This window comes from Pygoscelis adeliae, unplaced genomic scaffold, assembly GCF_000699105.1.
Source record: "Pygoscelis adeliae isolate BGI_AS28 unplaced genomic scaffold, ASM69910v1 Scaffold141, whole genome shotgun sequence".
Classification (NCBI taxonomy): Eukaryota; Metazoa; Chordata; class Aves; order Sphenisciformes; family Spheniscidae; genus Pygoscelis; species Pygoscelis adeliae.
Genome location: NW_008824231.1, coordinates 5,792,519 through 5,808,412, shown reverse-complemented (window position 1 = coordinate 5,808,412; position 15,894 = coordinate 5,792,519). Strand labels below are relative to the sequence as shown.

Below are 15,894 nucleotides of genomic sequence, written 5' to 3'. Positions count from 1 at the left end.
TCAACGGGCACCAGCCCCTGGGCTTCCCGGCGGCGGTGCTGAAGGAGGGCTTGCCCCAGCTGTGCCCGCCCTACCTCGGCTACGTTCGGTAAGGGGGGGCGGCGGGAGGCGGCGGGCCCTTTCGGGCGGGTGCCCTCGCTGGGGGGACGGGCCGAGGGGTCGCGGTGCTCCGCGGGGGAGCTTCGCGCTTTCTCCTCAGGAAAGGGGGCTCTGCCGCGGGGCGAGGGGTTTGCGCTCCGAGGGGCTCTTGGAAGGTGCCGAGACAAAGACGGGCGGTTTTCCTCGTCGAAGACCCGTTTGAGTTTTTAGGCAGTAACTGCAGCCGCCTTTCCGTTTTCTGTATTGCTTGTGGGCGCCTGGGCGTCCCTGGTCTGTGTGAGACTAGCAGGATGTTAACTTCGCAGCTGGCACCTCTCAGGTCTTTTCAGCACGGTAACGCTCAGGGAGAAGTTACATTTTGATCGCTGTGGTGGTTCAGTGCCATCTGATGTCTGAGCAAGTGACCGGCTCCAGAGAGGGGGAGCAGAGTGTTCTCCAGGCTGTCCTCAATGAGAGTGAGACAATATTCATAAATACCTAAATATTCTCCAAAATATTTTCCCTGACTTGGAAAAAAACCCAGTTAATTTCACACAAAAAAAGAAAACTGAAACACTTGCATATTGTTTATTTGTTAGAATGAAATGGCTTACTACGATGCCAAAATGTTGTGCATTACTAGAAATGTATGCAAAAATAGGTATATACAATGCTACAGTTTCAACAGAAATCCTTGATTTTCGAAAACATAATGATTAAGGAGGTTAGCCTGTTTTCTTGGAGAGAAGTTCAGAAGTACTTTCCTCAATGTGCTCATCATAGTTAGTTATTGATGAGAATGCTGCAGCTGAACAGGAGGCGACAAATATTAGAAATTTTTGTAGCTGAGATGAAACTTAGTTATTTCCCATGTGAAAGGGGCTTTTGAAATTCAATTGACCTCTATTTGATTCTGTTTCTGTACCATTCTATGTACAGGAAAAAAGAGTATCAGTCTGTATGACTTTACTCACAAGAGTTGTTGATCTGAGGAAGATGAACATTTTAACAAAGAGTTCCTAGATTGTACTTCTTTTAGCTAAAACGGATTAAAGTACTACTATGCTTTTTGCCCACTACTTTTCTGTTTAATGGCTAGGTAGATGTTACAAATGTGCCTTTTACCCTAGTAGAGACAAACTCTTAAGCAGAAAGGCAGTCATACTTTATTTTTTTCTTACCTTTCTGTAGCTTGATTACAGATTTTAAAAGAAAGTTTTTAGCATAAACCTGATTAATACAGGTAAGTAGTTAATTGTTGCAGAACTGGATATTTCGTTTCTCTTAATTCTTTTTTCTTTTGAAGGCCAGATACAGAAACCAGCCAAAGTTCTCAATACGGTTTTGAATCGCTACCCCAGAAGATTTGTCTCATCTGCGGTGATGAGGCTTCTGGTTGCCACTATGGAGTACTTACCTGTGGAAGTTGTAAAGTCTTCTTTAAAAGGGCAATGGAAGGTACTATATGATGCCATTGTTCCTAATTATCTGAAATATATCTTTTTAGGCACTGCTAAGGACATACCTTTTATTTATTGCTGATGTTTAAAACTGTTATCACTGTAGTAATGTGTTTTTGTTTTGGCAACTCTGTTTAAATATTATAGTGAATTCTAACTAAATTCTTTCTTAATTGATTTTGCTAGTATTATTTGTTTTACTTTCATTATTTGCTATTTATTATTTACTGTTTATCAGTCTTTTCGAGTAGGTAGAGTTTCATAAAAATCTTGTGTAATACACAATTTGTTTTAAGAAGTGTAAATGCTATTCAAAGGAAGATTTTGTGGGTATGAACTAATGATAGGCAGATAAGAATTTATTTTGGCTTCATTTTGTTTTCGAAGTCGTGGAATTTTTCTTGCTTGCAAGATGCAGAATTTGGCTTCCTGAGGTTTATGGAAGTATTTCAAGTTTCACTGAACTATTTCAAGTCATAATAATAATAAATGGATTTGACTTTGTTTTATCTGATCCTGTCAGAACTAGGATATTCAAATTTCTGCTCCATATACTTAAAAAAATGATTGTTACAATGTATAGGGTTCCTTAAAATAAAAAATTGCATCATGTATTTTCTTGTAATACATAGTTTATTCAACTTTATAGAGTTTATTTCTCTTCAGATGAAAAGGGAAATAGTGGAAAATTACAAGCTTAGCAAAATAATGTAGTTAGATTTTTTTGTTTCAGTGTGCTGTTGCTTTCTACTTTAAGCGTATGCTCTTGTTCTTCCTTTAAACATACTAGGTACTTGCAAAATGATAACACTAGACTAGGTGGGCTAGATGAACTTTTGAGCTAGTGCCTCATTTTCTCTAATACATTTAATGGAATTCATGAGAAAGCCATTAGGAACATACATGTTAGGTTGCAAGGAAAACCCTTGTCTCTCAAGTTACTTAGAGGAATACATTTAAGTTTCACTGACAGTGTTAACTGGTCTCTTGGTTTGGCTTCACATTTTTTGCTTTGGTTATTTTGGTAAATCAGCCATATACTTTTAAAAAAGACAGGGAACTGAAGTTTTAAGAGTGAGTGTAGTGTAATTCACAAGTGCCATATTTTAAAATAAGTTTTATTATTCACTTTTCACCTGTACAGTAATATTGTAATTTTTTATTTGAATTTGATTCCATCACTTTTGAATTTCATCTCTTTCCTAAACTAGCATCCAGTTGTGTTTGTGCAGTAGGTGAACCTGCTCAAAAACATACCTTATTACTGTTCAGCATGAATATTTTAATGGTAAATGTTAAGAAGGCATATATATTGGTAGTAGGAATATCTTAAGGTTGTTTTCACTGATTATTTAATCAAAGGCTGTATTTGCAGAATCTTAGCGGGTTAAGAATATAGACATACAGAGAAATAAGAGTTCAACACAATTACACAACACAATGCTTATGTTTTACATAGCAACTTCATACTTTCCATTTTGAAATTATTCCAAAGACTGAGAGTATGGTGAGGAAGTGTGTTTGGGTTTTTTAGTAAGAATATTCAAAGAATGGACAACTACCTCAGACTACCTGGCTATAATAAGAGAAAATACAGGTTATTGAGTCTTACGGGGAAGAATGAAAGGCATGGACAGTGTGGGCATGAGCAAGATGAACAAATACAGTTACCTGTTTTTGTGTAGAAAGTGCAAGTCTACAGAGAGTTCCTTAAATAGATGGACTTCCTATTTTAATGGAAGCATAGGATATAATTACTAACATTGAAATAATCCCATTTATAGATAGATACTTGATTTCATTTAGACTTAAAATACTTTTCTGTTTATTTCTTATCAGAAATAAAGGTGACAAATTACTCTTCTGTAAGACGAAAGAGGGTATTTTTATTGTAAATGCAATAGAAAATAGTGTTTAAAAATTCACAGTGGCAGTTGTATAAATTTGAGACATTTTTCATATGTAAAATGTCCCCCTGCCCATCATTTCTTTGAGTGGGAATGCATTACTTACCTTTTTAAATTTTTAAATTTTTAGTACTAGTATAGATGTGGGGATTTTTTTAACAATAATTCATGCAGATCAGATGTTAAACTTTGTGAGTGCAAATTCACGATCAAAACTCTACTTTTCATATACTTTTCATAAAGTAGTGATCACTATGAGAAATTAAAATATGATTGGAAATAGATGGCTTTTGCTACTTCTCAGATTTTCTATATTTCAAGATCTTTTTTGTATGTTATGAGGTTTTCAAGTGTGTAGGTAACAAGGTACATAACAGTGGTATTAAATTTGTTGGAAAATGTCTATTTTCTGTTTTAATTATTTCTGCAATCTCAGATATGATGGCTGTTTCAAATCTAATAGCCTATGTAATTTTTTTCACAGAAATTGTCCTATTCATACACCATTTATTATACTCTCCCCTATTGTGTGGAAAATACTGTATTAGTTAAATGCTTCCTTTGGGATAAAATGGACCATTACATTATCCAGAAAACTCAATTTTTCATCTCTAATCTTTTTGAAATAAAACCAGAGCTTATTTAAAATACTCAGACTGAACAATCATTTAAAACTGTATAGGTGAACCTAGAGATGTTTCTATACTAAGCATGATTTAATCATATATTTGAATATAACTAGCAGATACACATACATCTTAACAGGAGGTCAGAACTGTATGAGGATCACTAAGATGAAAGTGTAGATTTAGAATTAAAGTATTTTAGGATGTTTGTTGGCAATGAATTCTTAAATACATATGATTTGGTAGATATTTTCTGTCTTTTGGGTTCTTGGCTCCCCATATGTGCCTATACATGTAAAGAAAAGGATGGTGTTAATACAATAAGCATATTTTACTATAAGCAGAATCCGGAAGTACGTTAACCAAAAATGCAAGTCCTTTTTTGGGGGAAGTCTAGTATAGCAGATACAAAAAAAGTTAGTGCTGGAAGTGGGGAGAAGAAAATGTAGCTAAGGGACAAAAATACTGATTTTTTTTTTTTGTAGAAACATTTATTTGCATTTAAAGGTTGTACATTTTCTGTTCGTCCCTTACAAAGAACTGATTTACTAGTCCGTTGATTCACTTATTGTACAAACAAATTACAAGGCTTTTTAAAAATGCTTTAAAGATCTCCTTTGGGTATAATAAAAATAACAAAAGTTACTGTTATTTATATTAGGTTAAGAAATTTGAAAAGACAAAATTGTATTCAGTATGCTGATGGGGTAGTGCCGTTCCTGTCAGTGAGCTGAGAGTGATGGGCGGTTTGGAGTTACCAATCAAAAAAAATTCAGAAAAAATATTTAAAATGCTTTCAAATAAGTAAAATTACTATATTTGCAAAGTAATTTGCTGTGGATGATCAGGCATTTTTAAAGTGCTATCAATATATCTAGTTCATGACAACAAAAATTTGGTATAACATTTCTAACGGTGCTTTAGGAGAATGCAGATTAAGAAGTGAACTCTTTTTTAGCACTAAATTGTCAAACCGTCATTAATGATGTCTTATAGATACTTTCATGTAAAACCATGCAGGGCAACCACGATCCAAATGCTTGTGTAACACCATGGTAAAATTTCTGTCCAGAACAGGAGCCCAGTGTGCAGAGTTTTGGGATTCTGGAGTTACACTGTTGCTAACACATGGTTTCTTGGTGGCCCGCATTCTTGCCTTTTTGTTGAAAGCATCTCCTCTGCAGTAGTTTTACTAATTAAAAATTAAAATTACCTAAGTCCTGAAAAAAATTTCAAGTGCTGTGTTCCTATATAAAGTCCCAGTTCTAATTTTTGTTCTATATTTATATAAAGCATTTGCCTTCCTTTGCACTTTCTGTATATTATTGACATCTAATGAAAAGTAGTTGTCCAAACCTGAAGAGCTTGAGGCCGACATAAATACATGATATTACAGCAGATGGGTCAGAAACTAACCCTTGGTTTGTTTAAATACCTGGGACACTATTACAAAATCGATCTAATGATTGTGTAGCAGATTTGTCTAGTTTTAATGTGTGCTTCAAGCTCAAGAGTAGCAGCGCTGTACAGATAATAGCATCAGGGAACAAGCTCAACCGTATGTAGTAGCTAGCACTTAACTGACAAAATGTGAACTTTTCTTCTCTCTGAGACCTGAATTTGGCAAACTTGACCTGACAGAAAGTAGGGTTTCCACAAGAATTTTCACTATCTGTATATGGAGAGTCACTCGTGGAGGAAAGTGGAGGAATTAAAGATGAGCTACGTCTACACAGTAAGAAGGTTGACCATGACTTCAACCAAACTTTCTGATAAAGTTTATCTGACTCATGTTATGTATAGGCAGTTTTGTGATGACAGTGTGATTCGCTGTGTAAGCAGTGAAATACTATGTATAAGGAAAATGGCTGGACTAAACAGTTGTGCTTTTCCATAGCTTAGGAGTGTAAAATGGCATAGCATGCCAAATATTTTAAAAAATGCCAACCACTAATAGAAAATCCTCTTTGAAAACAGAGTGAAATGCAATACTATAGAGACCCTTTTGGCTGTGAAATTGATGAAGCAGATGTAAAAAGTTCCTTGTTCTCCTAACTCTGCAGGGATTTCCAATTTTTAATCCAACTTTCGAGGCTGGATCATGGGATCAGAATTTGGTACAGTGTGTACTGTAAACCCGATAGTGATGAAAGTTTCATGAAGTAGGAAACATACAAAGCATACATATGGCAAGTTCAGAGATGAAAATGCTTTTCACTTAATGTAACATTTAGTATTATTAAAGCTCTTTTATTTTGCACATGATCAAAATGTGTTAATGTACAGTAAGCTAAGTGTATTTCCAAATTCAAATGTATGAAGTTACTTCACTGAGGGTCCTAAAACTCAAGTGGGAAATGTCACTTTTGTGAGAACAAAGAATTTGCATCATGAAAAGGGAAAGAAGAAAAGCTGTACCGATACATAATTGTATATCTTCATCATACTTCTGACTTCGAAAGTATTTGTTGTTCAGCCATTTGACAAACATTAACTTGATGAATTGATTCGTATGAGGCACAACAACTGAGTGAGCTAAGATTGCATTCGTTCTGGTACTTTGGCTATTGTGCTAATGCTGAGCTTCCTACTGCTCTCATTGTGACTTACTACTGCTTTCCTGGTAGACGTGGCTTAGAACATAGTCAGCTGCAGAAATGTGAATTGCTAAAATTTTTGGCTTAGCTTTATGTGGTATTTTAGAAATAGTATCGAATATTACGTTAAACATCTTTTCAGGTGGAATAGAAACTCTTTCAGGTAGTGTAAAACTGCATGCTTTAAAGAGCACCAGCAACTGACTGCTCAGTGTTGCTGGATACTCCTCTGTTCTAACTTTAGATGTGTACAGCATGAGTAACCTGAGCTGCTCATCTTAAGTTCGCTTTACAGTGAATGGAGAGAAACAGGAACTTCTAGGAAGCGATTCACTGGCTTATTTTAGATATCTACTTGGGATTAAAATAACAGTAACTACTTTTCAGCACTGATTATAAAGGAGTGTCAGGTGAGGATGTACACTGTCTATATTTGGTGATATGAATCCCACCCGTGTCACCAATGTAGCTAATACATTTCTGTAGTATAGAAAAGAAATATAATAAATATATAAAATACTTATTTCATATTATTTAAGTATTATATACAAAAATAATATATAAAATAATATTAGATATAAGTAATACTTATTTTAAGTATTAAAATACTTATAAATTATGTAACATAGGTATATAAAGTGTAAGTATTTATAACCAAACTGTTATCTGCTAAAAATAGATTTAGGTTTGATGGTGTTAATCTCCTTAAGCTGCGTATCTGTTCCACAGAACTGATAGTGTACTAGTAAGAGGTGGTTCTTCACAAAAATACTGATGGAGGGACTTAACAAACAGTCATTTGTATGTTACAATCTGTCATTATGTGTAGTGATATATGGCTGCACTTCAGAGGTTTCCTAGTTATACCTAGTCGCAACTCCTGCATTTTCACAAGTGGCTGTTGCTTAATATCAGTTAACATCTGGGCACATTTCAACAACCTGGAATCTTTTGTAGTTAAAACGTAGAAAAAGCTACATGTAGGCATTGAGATCCAGGAGAATATTATGCTATTCTTCTCCAGTTGTTATGATACCATCTTCCCTTATCCTCAAAGACAATATTTTATGTGGGACTTGTTGCACCAAACTATAGGCATTTACAATGTGGACATCCATATTTTGGCCAATTGCTTTAAACGTGCAGTAGGCTATTAAAGAACCAAAATTCAGACATCTACTCAAGATAAATTTCTCAAGATAAATTGCATCCTAAGGTGCCTGTTTTTCTCTCATGCCCAAGAAGGGAGTGTATGCTACTTGTTTTGCTGCATGTCCACACTTTATAATGTAGTTAGTGAAATTAATCCCCTCTTTATGGTTTTTTAGCAGTTTGTTGTCCATTGGGTGTTTCCATCAACAGGCAGGAATATCTGTTTTTTTTGCACATTGCCTTTTTCTGCTACTAATGTTTCTGGTTTTTCTGCCTTTATTACTCTTAGAGTGAGTGAGTGGCCCTGTCCCACCGGTTCAGTTGTAGGACAAGTCAAAGAATAAGAGGAAAATACATATGAAAAAACTTATCATGACAATGTGCTGTAATACTTTTGCTAAAATCAGAATGATGGGATGACTGAAATACAAATATAATCCTGCTTATGTTGGTAGAAGAATACAACACTCAGGGATAAGAAGAACAACAAATGGTACTTTAATGATGTATACCTCTGAAAGAGTTGGAGTGCTTTTAAAGTAGGTTTTGTGTTCAAATCCCGTGTTCTATATTTATAAGAAATAGACCCCTTACTGACGAAAAAGCTGACAGTTCCATCATTTTGCATATTTATACCACTGATGTAGTTAATTTCTTAAAAATGGTGACCAAGGAGCAATGGTGACACAGTGCCATAAAAAGAACTGGAAATACTGACTTGTAGAAGCCAGCATCTCCTTCTGAAACATATTAGCTGTGGAAAATTTTTACTGTTGTCAGTTCCCATATTTAGACTCAAAGACTTTATGCCTTTCAAGATGTTGCAGTGATAAACAATCTAAGCAAACCAACTGAAAATTAATATGAAATAGTAATCCTGATTTTGCAGTTCATGATGGTTTCTGTGAAATATGACTTAATTTTGCTTCATTCTGTTTTTCTGTTTGTTTGGTTTTTTTTCTTGTTGGAAATGATGGAACAGACAGGGAAATTAAAAATATTAAAAAACAGGATTGTAACTTTTAGCTCTGTCCAGAAATGAATGAAAACAGGATAGCTACATTTAATTGTTCTCGTTTGTAGATACAAAACCAGTGTGCTCAGGTTGCTGTCTGGAGAAGTGATTTTGGAAGGAAAAAGACAACGGTGTTGCAGGATTCACAGCAAAAGGCAGGAAGATTTTGAGATTAGGGTATAAGAGAAGGAAAGAGTCAGTCAAGGATGTTGCAAACATTGGAATTGGTTTGTTGAAGAAGGAAAGCAGTGCAAGATACATGGTGGTTTTAAAATGCTGCTTCCCTTCTAGAGAAACCAATTTTGTTTGGTCCACTTAACAAAAAAACCTGACAGAGGATTGTAAGATTACATGTTTAAAACCAGCAGACAATGGAGTAGAAGAATACCAAAAGTTTGTTGTAAGTAGAATTATGCCAAAAATTGCTAGTAAATCTGTTCACCAAAGCAAAATACACTATAAAAAATACCAGGTTTGTCTTAGGAATGAACAGTTTATGGTTTTACATTCTTTTTGAACAAAATGTTTTTACTCAACCCTTTTTTTTTCATCATGTGTAATTAAGACAAAGGAATGAAAGACTTGTTTCACAAAGATGAAGGAGTTACTAGTACCTGTTATAATCACAGACCCCATCACTGAGTACGTAGACAAGGTAAGACAGTCACCCAGGACATGAGAGCTATGTTCATCATCTTCAGTGCCTGAAGGGAGTCAAACACACCTTTTCCTCCTTGCAGCCCCAGTCACCAGGGTGTTGGATGACTTGGGATACAATCATTCTTTATTGTTTTCACTTTGAACTATATTATTATGAAGAAAGGAATTCCACATTATTTCAGCTAGAAGAAGATTCCAGGATGGAACATGTTCACAAGTTACTCTGCTATCCACTCTTTGCCCTCTTTGGTCCATTGAATCCTAAATTCTTTGCTGTGAAGCAGATTTGCATCAGTAGCAGGTCTTTATACCAGTATAGACTACAGAGTAGTAGTCAGGACATCTGCTTAAGAGTTGGGAAATGAGAATTTTATTTCAATGGGCAAAGAGGGAATTTGAAAGCGAGTCCCCCACTAACTACTGGGCTTTTAATAAAAAGATTATGCATGGTAAGGTCAGTGGGGGATGTGTTTTTTTGTTAAGTGGTTAGTCTCTTAAGTGTCACTTCAAGGACTTCTTTATTTTTAGAGAAAATGTTAGCACAGAAATGAAATTGGTATTAAATAATTAAAAAACATTATTTGAGGTGTGTGGAATCTTGGAGATTGTTATGGCCTGTAATGGCATACAGGGACACGAAGGGTGTGTTTTCAGTATTACAAACTGTGTAGTATAGATTCCTAGTTCTCCAAGACCAAAGTTCATAAACCCACATAGCGAGAGGCAAGTTCAACACACATTTGCTGTTTTTAACATTGAAACAGTGTAAATAGAAGCGTGGTTGATTTAGATGAGAGCAAAAGTCAAGTTAGGTGTGTTTCCTTTTTCTGATAATGAACTAGGCTAGACTGTTTGCCTAGTTACAGAAAACCTGTCAGAGCAAGTACAGATGAATCCTTACCCTAGTATATTGTCTTAGCTTCCAGAAGGCAAAGTTTTACTCAAAAGCTACATCTGCACCATTATGTTTAGTACACATATACAGGTGAACCTATTTTCCATTTTCTTTATTTTGAAACCATGTTTATTACCAGCTTCCACAAGAATCCCTAACAAGGAGTGCCAAATTTAGTTACATTAAAAGAGTAATTCCTTTGTTTTTTTAAACCTATTGATTTAATTGGTACTTTCGAAAAATATTGTAAGAGGTAAAGCATATTGGTAGTAAATTATTGAGCAAAACTTGGAGGCTAGCTCTCAGGAAGCAAAAAGTCGACATTGGGAGACATTTGGCAATAAAATAATTTATGAAGAGATGCAATAGATATCTGCAGTTTTTAGACAGAAATCTAAAACTAGACTAAATAAAACACTGTGATATGTTTTGCAAAGAACAGTCCTCCAGTGGTGGGGATAGGATGATTTTATAAGAAAACATTGCCAATTAAGAGTGATACAGGGAGGCAGAATCACATAAGGGAGAGAGAAAAAAGATTTGAAAAAGTACTTTTACTTGCAGACAGGAGGAACTGAGAGTCTGCAAACAAGTGCTTTGCGTTTGTGCATGGTGGCAGCAGTTCAGCACAGATGCACTTACACAAATAACTGATTGCTTGCATCTGATACCCCTGGTGCAGGTAAAGCCTTATGTTTTCCATATTTTGCACATCTGCAAAATCTCTGCAACTCATTAGTTTACTCGAGTGATTTTAAGTGACTTACAGCATGTCAGTGAGCTAAGTTAATAGTGCAGTTTTTAAAGACACTGCATGCTACTTCCAGCAGTATTTGGATTAAAATTTCTCAGTGCTGGAGTACGATCTGTGCAGCTTTACTGATAGCAAAACCTGTGATCGTATTTGGGTGTGTGGACCATTGGCATTTTGACCACTTTCTGATACAAACCTGCCAGTGTAGCAATGGTCATTACAGTACTTAAAAATGTATTTGCCTGTTTGCATTAGGACTTCTACCTTTGCTAACACAAATGGACTTTGATGGAGGTTAAGAAAAATGCTGTCCTACAAGAATCTAGAACATATGAGTAACAGATGAAATGGTGTCTGTATTTTCTCCATATTCTCAATCAAATCTAGGTCACAAGCTGATACCTTGGTATGTTGAGAGAGAGCTACAATGTGCACTTTCGAAAGGAGGTGAAAAGTAAACATGTATAGGAAGCTTAACATTGGGTGAAGACTTCCAAGAAAGCGGCAGTTGCCAGATTCATATTTTTGTAAGAAACACAAATACCAATCTTTACTTTCTGACTGTGCTCTAGTGATTAGACTACTATCCTCTTTTTTCTGGGTTTTTTTCTGGTTACAATGACAGTAGTCATATAAAGGATACTGAATGGCAAGCTACCAATTGAACAGGAGTTTTATCTTGACAGGGGTCTTTGGATAATTCATTAGTACATGCATTTAATATAACTGCAATGCTCACATATTGAAAAAATATAGATGATCCTAAAGACTGAGATACAGCAAATGTATTTTCAAATAAATGTTTTAGCATCCCATGAAAACATTCCAAACAGCTTCATCTAGCAAAATATTATATAATAATAATTTTGAAATTCACCAAATATCTGGTATGTTTTCCATTTCTTACACAATCTGTCCTTCAGGTGGTTGCTGCCACTTAAATATTAATGTCAAGCAAGTAGCAGTTTCTGAGAACCCAGCTCTGCACAATGGTAGAAACCGTTTCAGATGAGAACATTGACTCAGATTTATCTATAGATATGAGATGAAATCAAATGACTGAGGTAATAAAAAAATCCCTGACAGATGAGACTATGAAAAATACTATGTAATTGAACCTTATGTGTTTTCCAAATAAGTTGCAGCTGAATCAGGATGAATGGAATGCACTTTGGGATGTGAGGTGCTGCGGAGAGATTGGATAGAGGTGAGCGGAGTGGAAAACTCACATGAAGGTGTGATTCAGGCTCAGGATATGACTGTGGCTTTTTTATAGTCTTAAGGAGGTGGTTGACAGTAAGAATCAAGAAGTGCCTGAGATTTTATCACCGTAATCTCATGGAAGGGTTGGGTTGGCAGGGTGAAGACATAATAAAAATTAGGTCATTGGTCATCATTAGCTTTTTAAATACAATTTATGAAATAAATAGGAATGAAATAATATTCACTTTTTGAAGATCAAAGCAAATTCTTACTGTGCCTAAATTCCAATAACAGACTTCATTTCTTCCATGGTATGCACTTGACAGAGAGATTGTTTAATCCTGTCTAATCTTAAACTCTAGAACATATGAACATTGAAGAGTAGTTTTCATAATTTTGATTAATTTACAATTTGTTTTGCAAATGTGAAAAATTTTGTTCAATCTTGGATTTATAATAAGCAGTTTGTGAGTTGTTACGTAATGATGAAGTCATTCATGCATTTTCAATTGAAGTGGAAGTTGGATCTACTGATAACCCCTAAGTTACGAAGAGGTTTTTAAGAGCTGTAGCTAAACTTAAATGTGTAACTGTAAATTTAAAATTTTACAATGTATTGCACCCTTGATTTGTAATGCTTAATCTTAGATGCATAATATTTAAACACTATTATATAAATAATACAGGCTACTTAAATGTGTATCGTTATAAATCAAGCTATTAACTTCTGTTTTTCCAGATAATTTCCTGTTCCAGCAGGAACAGTATTGCCATTACTGCTTCTACCCAAACTCCTTAGCCTCTTTTAGCAGTTAGAGCATGCAGTTGGGTGTTGAGTACGCAAATCACATACTGATATCAAGAGTGAATTCTAAATACTGACGTCATTCTAGAACATATAAACAGTGTTCTCTGAGTGCTTGAAGAGTAATGTTTCACGATATGGCATTGGCTTTGGTAGATCAGCATTTTTCTGTGTCATAGGGAGAAAAGTACAGGCTGAATGCCTATAGCATTGTAAGCTGCTTGTGAGCATTTACTGCCATACTGGTAATACATAGTCCATTTTTTGGTCTTGCAATGGACGTGGGTTGTATGGACTCAGACCATGTTGTGTAGACTCAAAGGATTCCCTAGAAAAGAGGTCCAGAGAGATACCTTTCAGGGGACCAAAGAAACCCCCAAAATGAAGACACCCACAAACAAAACTCAATCTACGCTTAAGCATTCCTTTGTAAATTAACTGTACATTAAAGCCACAGAATGCCACAGTGCAGAGATAATCTGATGCTTCATAGATTTTAGTTAAACTAAGAGAGTTTTAAAACTGTTGTTGTTTATCAAAAGACTAAATGCTTTTGTAGCTAATAAAGGCAAAGCAAGATGAGGAAAAACTGCAAATAATCCCAAGGAAGACATGTTCAAAATAAGTGTTTTGCTTCCTAGTCTGCTGCCAAAAGCAAGACAGATTTTTATTCATTCGGTTACTTTTGGTAATGTTTCTTGTGAGAAGGAATCCAGGATTAGAATTAATGGGAGAAAGTAAATGAGAATTTCTTCTGATTTACTGCATTACTAAATACTTTTTAAATGCCAGGCAATGCGTGAGGCAACTGTTTTTACTTACCCATTGTTTCCTAAAAAAAAAAAGAAACTGTTACAAAAATGAATTTCAGGCAATCAGGTTTCTTTCACTAAAACCAAACAAGTTGTTCTTAAAAGTACGGGTAAGAAGTAAATTAATTATCTAAAAAAATGTTAACACAGAAACAAATACATTGTTTCACATGGTTTAGCACTAGCTCTTTTGTTAGAAGAGAATGTTCTTCTTTCTCCTGCATTTTCACCTGAGGATTTGTTTTCAGTTTGTCTTTCGTCTGTGGAGAAATGTTACTGGTGAACAGTTGCTCATTTTACCATGTGCAGAGGAAGGACGGAATAGGGTTAAATAAATAAAGAAAGCTGAATAACAGCATCTGAGTGGAATAATCGTCTCAGATTTGTTTGCTACTGGTGATATCAGATGGCTAACTCAGAGTAATACTGATCTAGAAATTGGTGAAAATTTAAAAGGTTTGGTATTGATGTCTGTTACATTTGGAGGTCCACATCCACAATATTCCATGAAGGAAGTATCCATGACATTGGTACTTCTGTAGTTTGTCCATACTTTTTTGATCCATTTTGTTGCTCTCAAAAGAAACACTATTTGCTTCATTTTGAAGCATTTATGCTTCATTTACTTAAAAAATATTGATAGTACAATAATTAAGCAGCTCGTACTGTCTGCTCATTATTTTGGAATTTCGTAGATGGGGAGTTTCACTCTTAAACAGGCCAAATAAATTATTATGTTTAAATGATAACACATGATTATTTGAAAATTAGCATAAAATTAAGGAGTCCTTTAATGGTTCAAGTATACTTTTTTTGAATCCTCTGTTATTTTTGGAACATTTATACACAGAAATAATTTTGTCATGTTAGAAAACAGCATTAATCCTGTTTTTCTTTTGCCTACAGGGCAGCACAACTATTTATGTGCTGGAAGAAATGACTGCATAGTCGATAAAATTCGTAGGAAGAACTGTCCAGCATGTCGCTTGAGGAAGTGCTGTCAAGCCGGTATGGTCCTGGGAGGTGAGCTGCTTTTCAAATCTGATTCAGAAAAATAGGCAGTCAGGAACACTACCTTCAATCTGTCGAGTTTAAACAACATTACTTTGATACTGTAAAGGAAGGAACCACATTAAAAAGTTTCTTTTTTGAAGAATTACATGATGTTTTAAAATTCCTTATAAATTTTCTTTAATGAGTCTGGAAATCCTGAAACAAAAATACCTTTCTGTAGGAATCTCTCTCTCCTACTGTGTAGCCTTATGCTCTTTTTCTTGCAAGGACAGGAATTGTGTCTTTGGTGTGTATTTATTTATAATTTTGGATCAGAAAATTTGATTTAGGTAAAAAAGAAGCAAATTGAGATTGACACTAAAATCAGAAATCAGTACTATCCCCTTCTGTTTTCTGTTGTGCTCTCCATCGTTGCTTTGAGTACATGTGTTGTGGTTTAACCTCAGTTGGCAGCTAAGCACCACGCAGACGCTTGCTCATTCCCCCAGTTTATGTACTGAGCATGACGTCACATGGTATGGAATGTTTCTTTGGCCAGTTTGGCTGTGCCCCCTCCCAGCTTCTTGTGCACCTCCAGCCTTCTCAGTCGGTAGAGCATGGAAAACCAAAAAGTCCTTGGCCAGTGTAAGCATTACCTAGCAACAACTAAAACATCGGTGTGTTATCAACTTTGTTCTCATCCTAAATCCAAAACACAGCACTGTACCAGCTACTAGGAAGGAGATTAACTCTATCCCTGCCGAAACCAGGACAATATCCACCCCTTATTCTATACCATCTGCATCATGCTCAAGTCTCATATTTTCCAGTACATTTTCATTAATTACCACCCCCTTTTTTCCTATATATATATATTTACACACACACACACAGACAGAGATATCATTCCCTTAGTCTGTGGGCCATCCCTCTAAAA

At 35.4% G+C, this 15,894-nt stretch overlaps 1 protein-coding gene across 1 annotated transcript in view; it reads left to right on the top strand.

Moving 5' to 3' along the window:
* Nucleotides 1-15,894, top strand: part of PGR (progesterone receptor) — a 44,041-nt gene that overhangs the window by 2,154 nt on the left and 25,993 nt on the right. Inside the window, exons 2-4 of the mRNA XM_009334880.1 lie at nucleotides 1-88; nucleotides 1,385-1,536; nucleotides 14,871-14,987. Of these exons, the coding sequence (XP_009333155.1) occupies nucleotides 1-88; nucleotides 1,385-1,536; nucleotides 14,871-14,987 (357 nt within the window). The remainder of the gene's footprint in view (nucleotides 89-1,384; nucleotides 1,537-14,870; nucleotides 14,988-15,894) is intronic.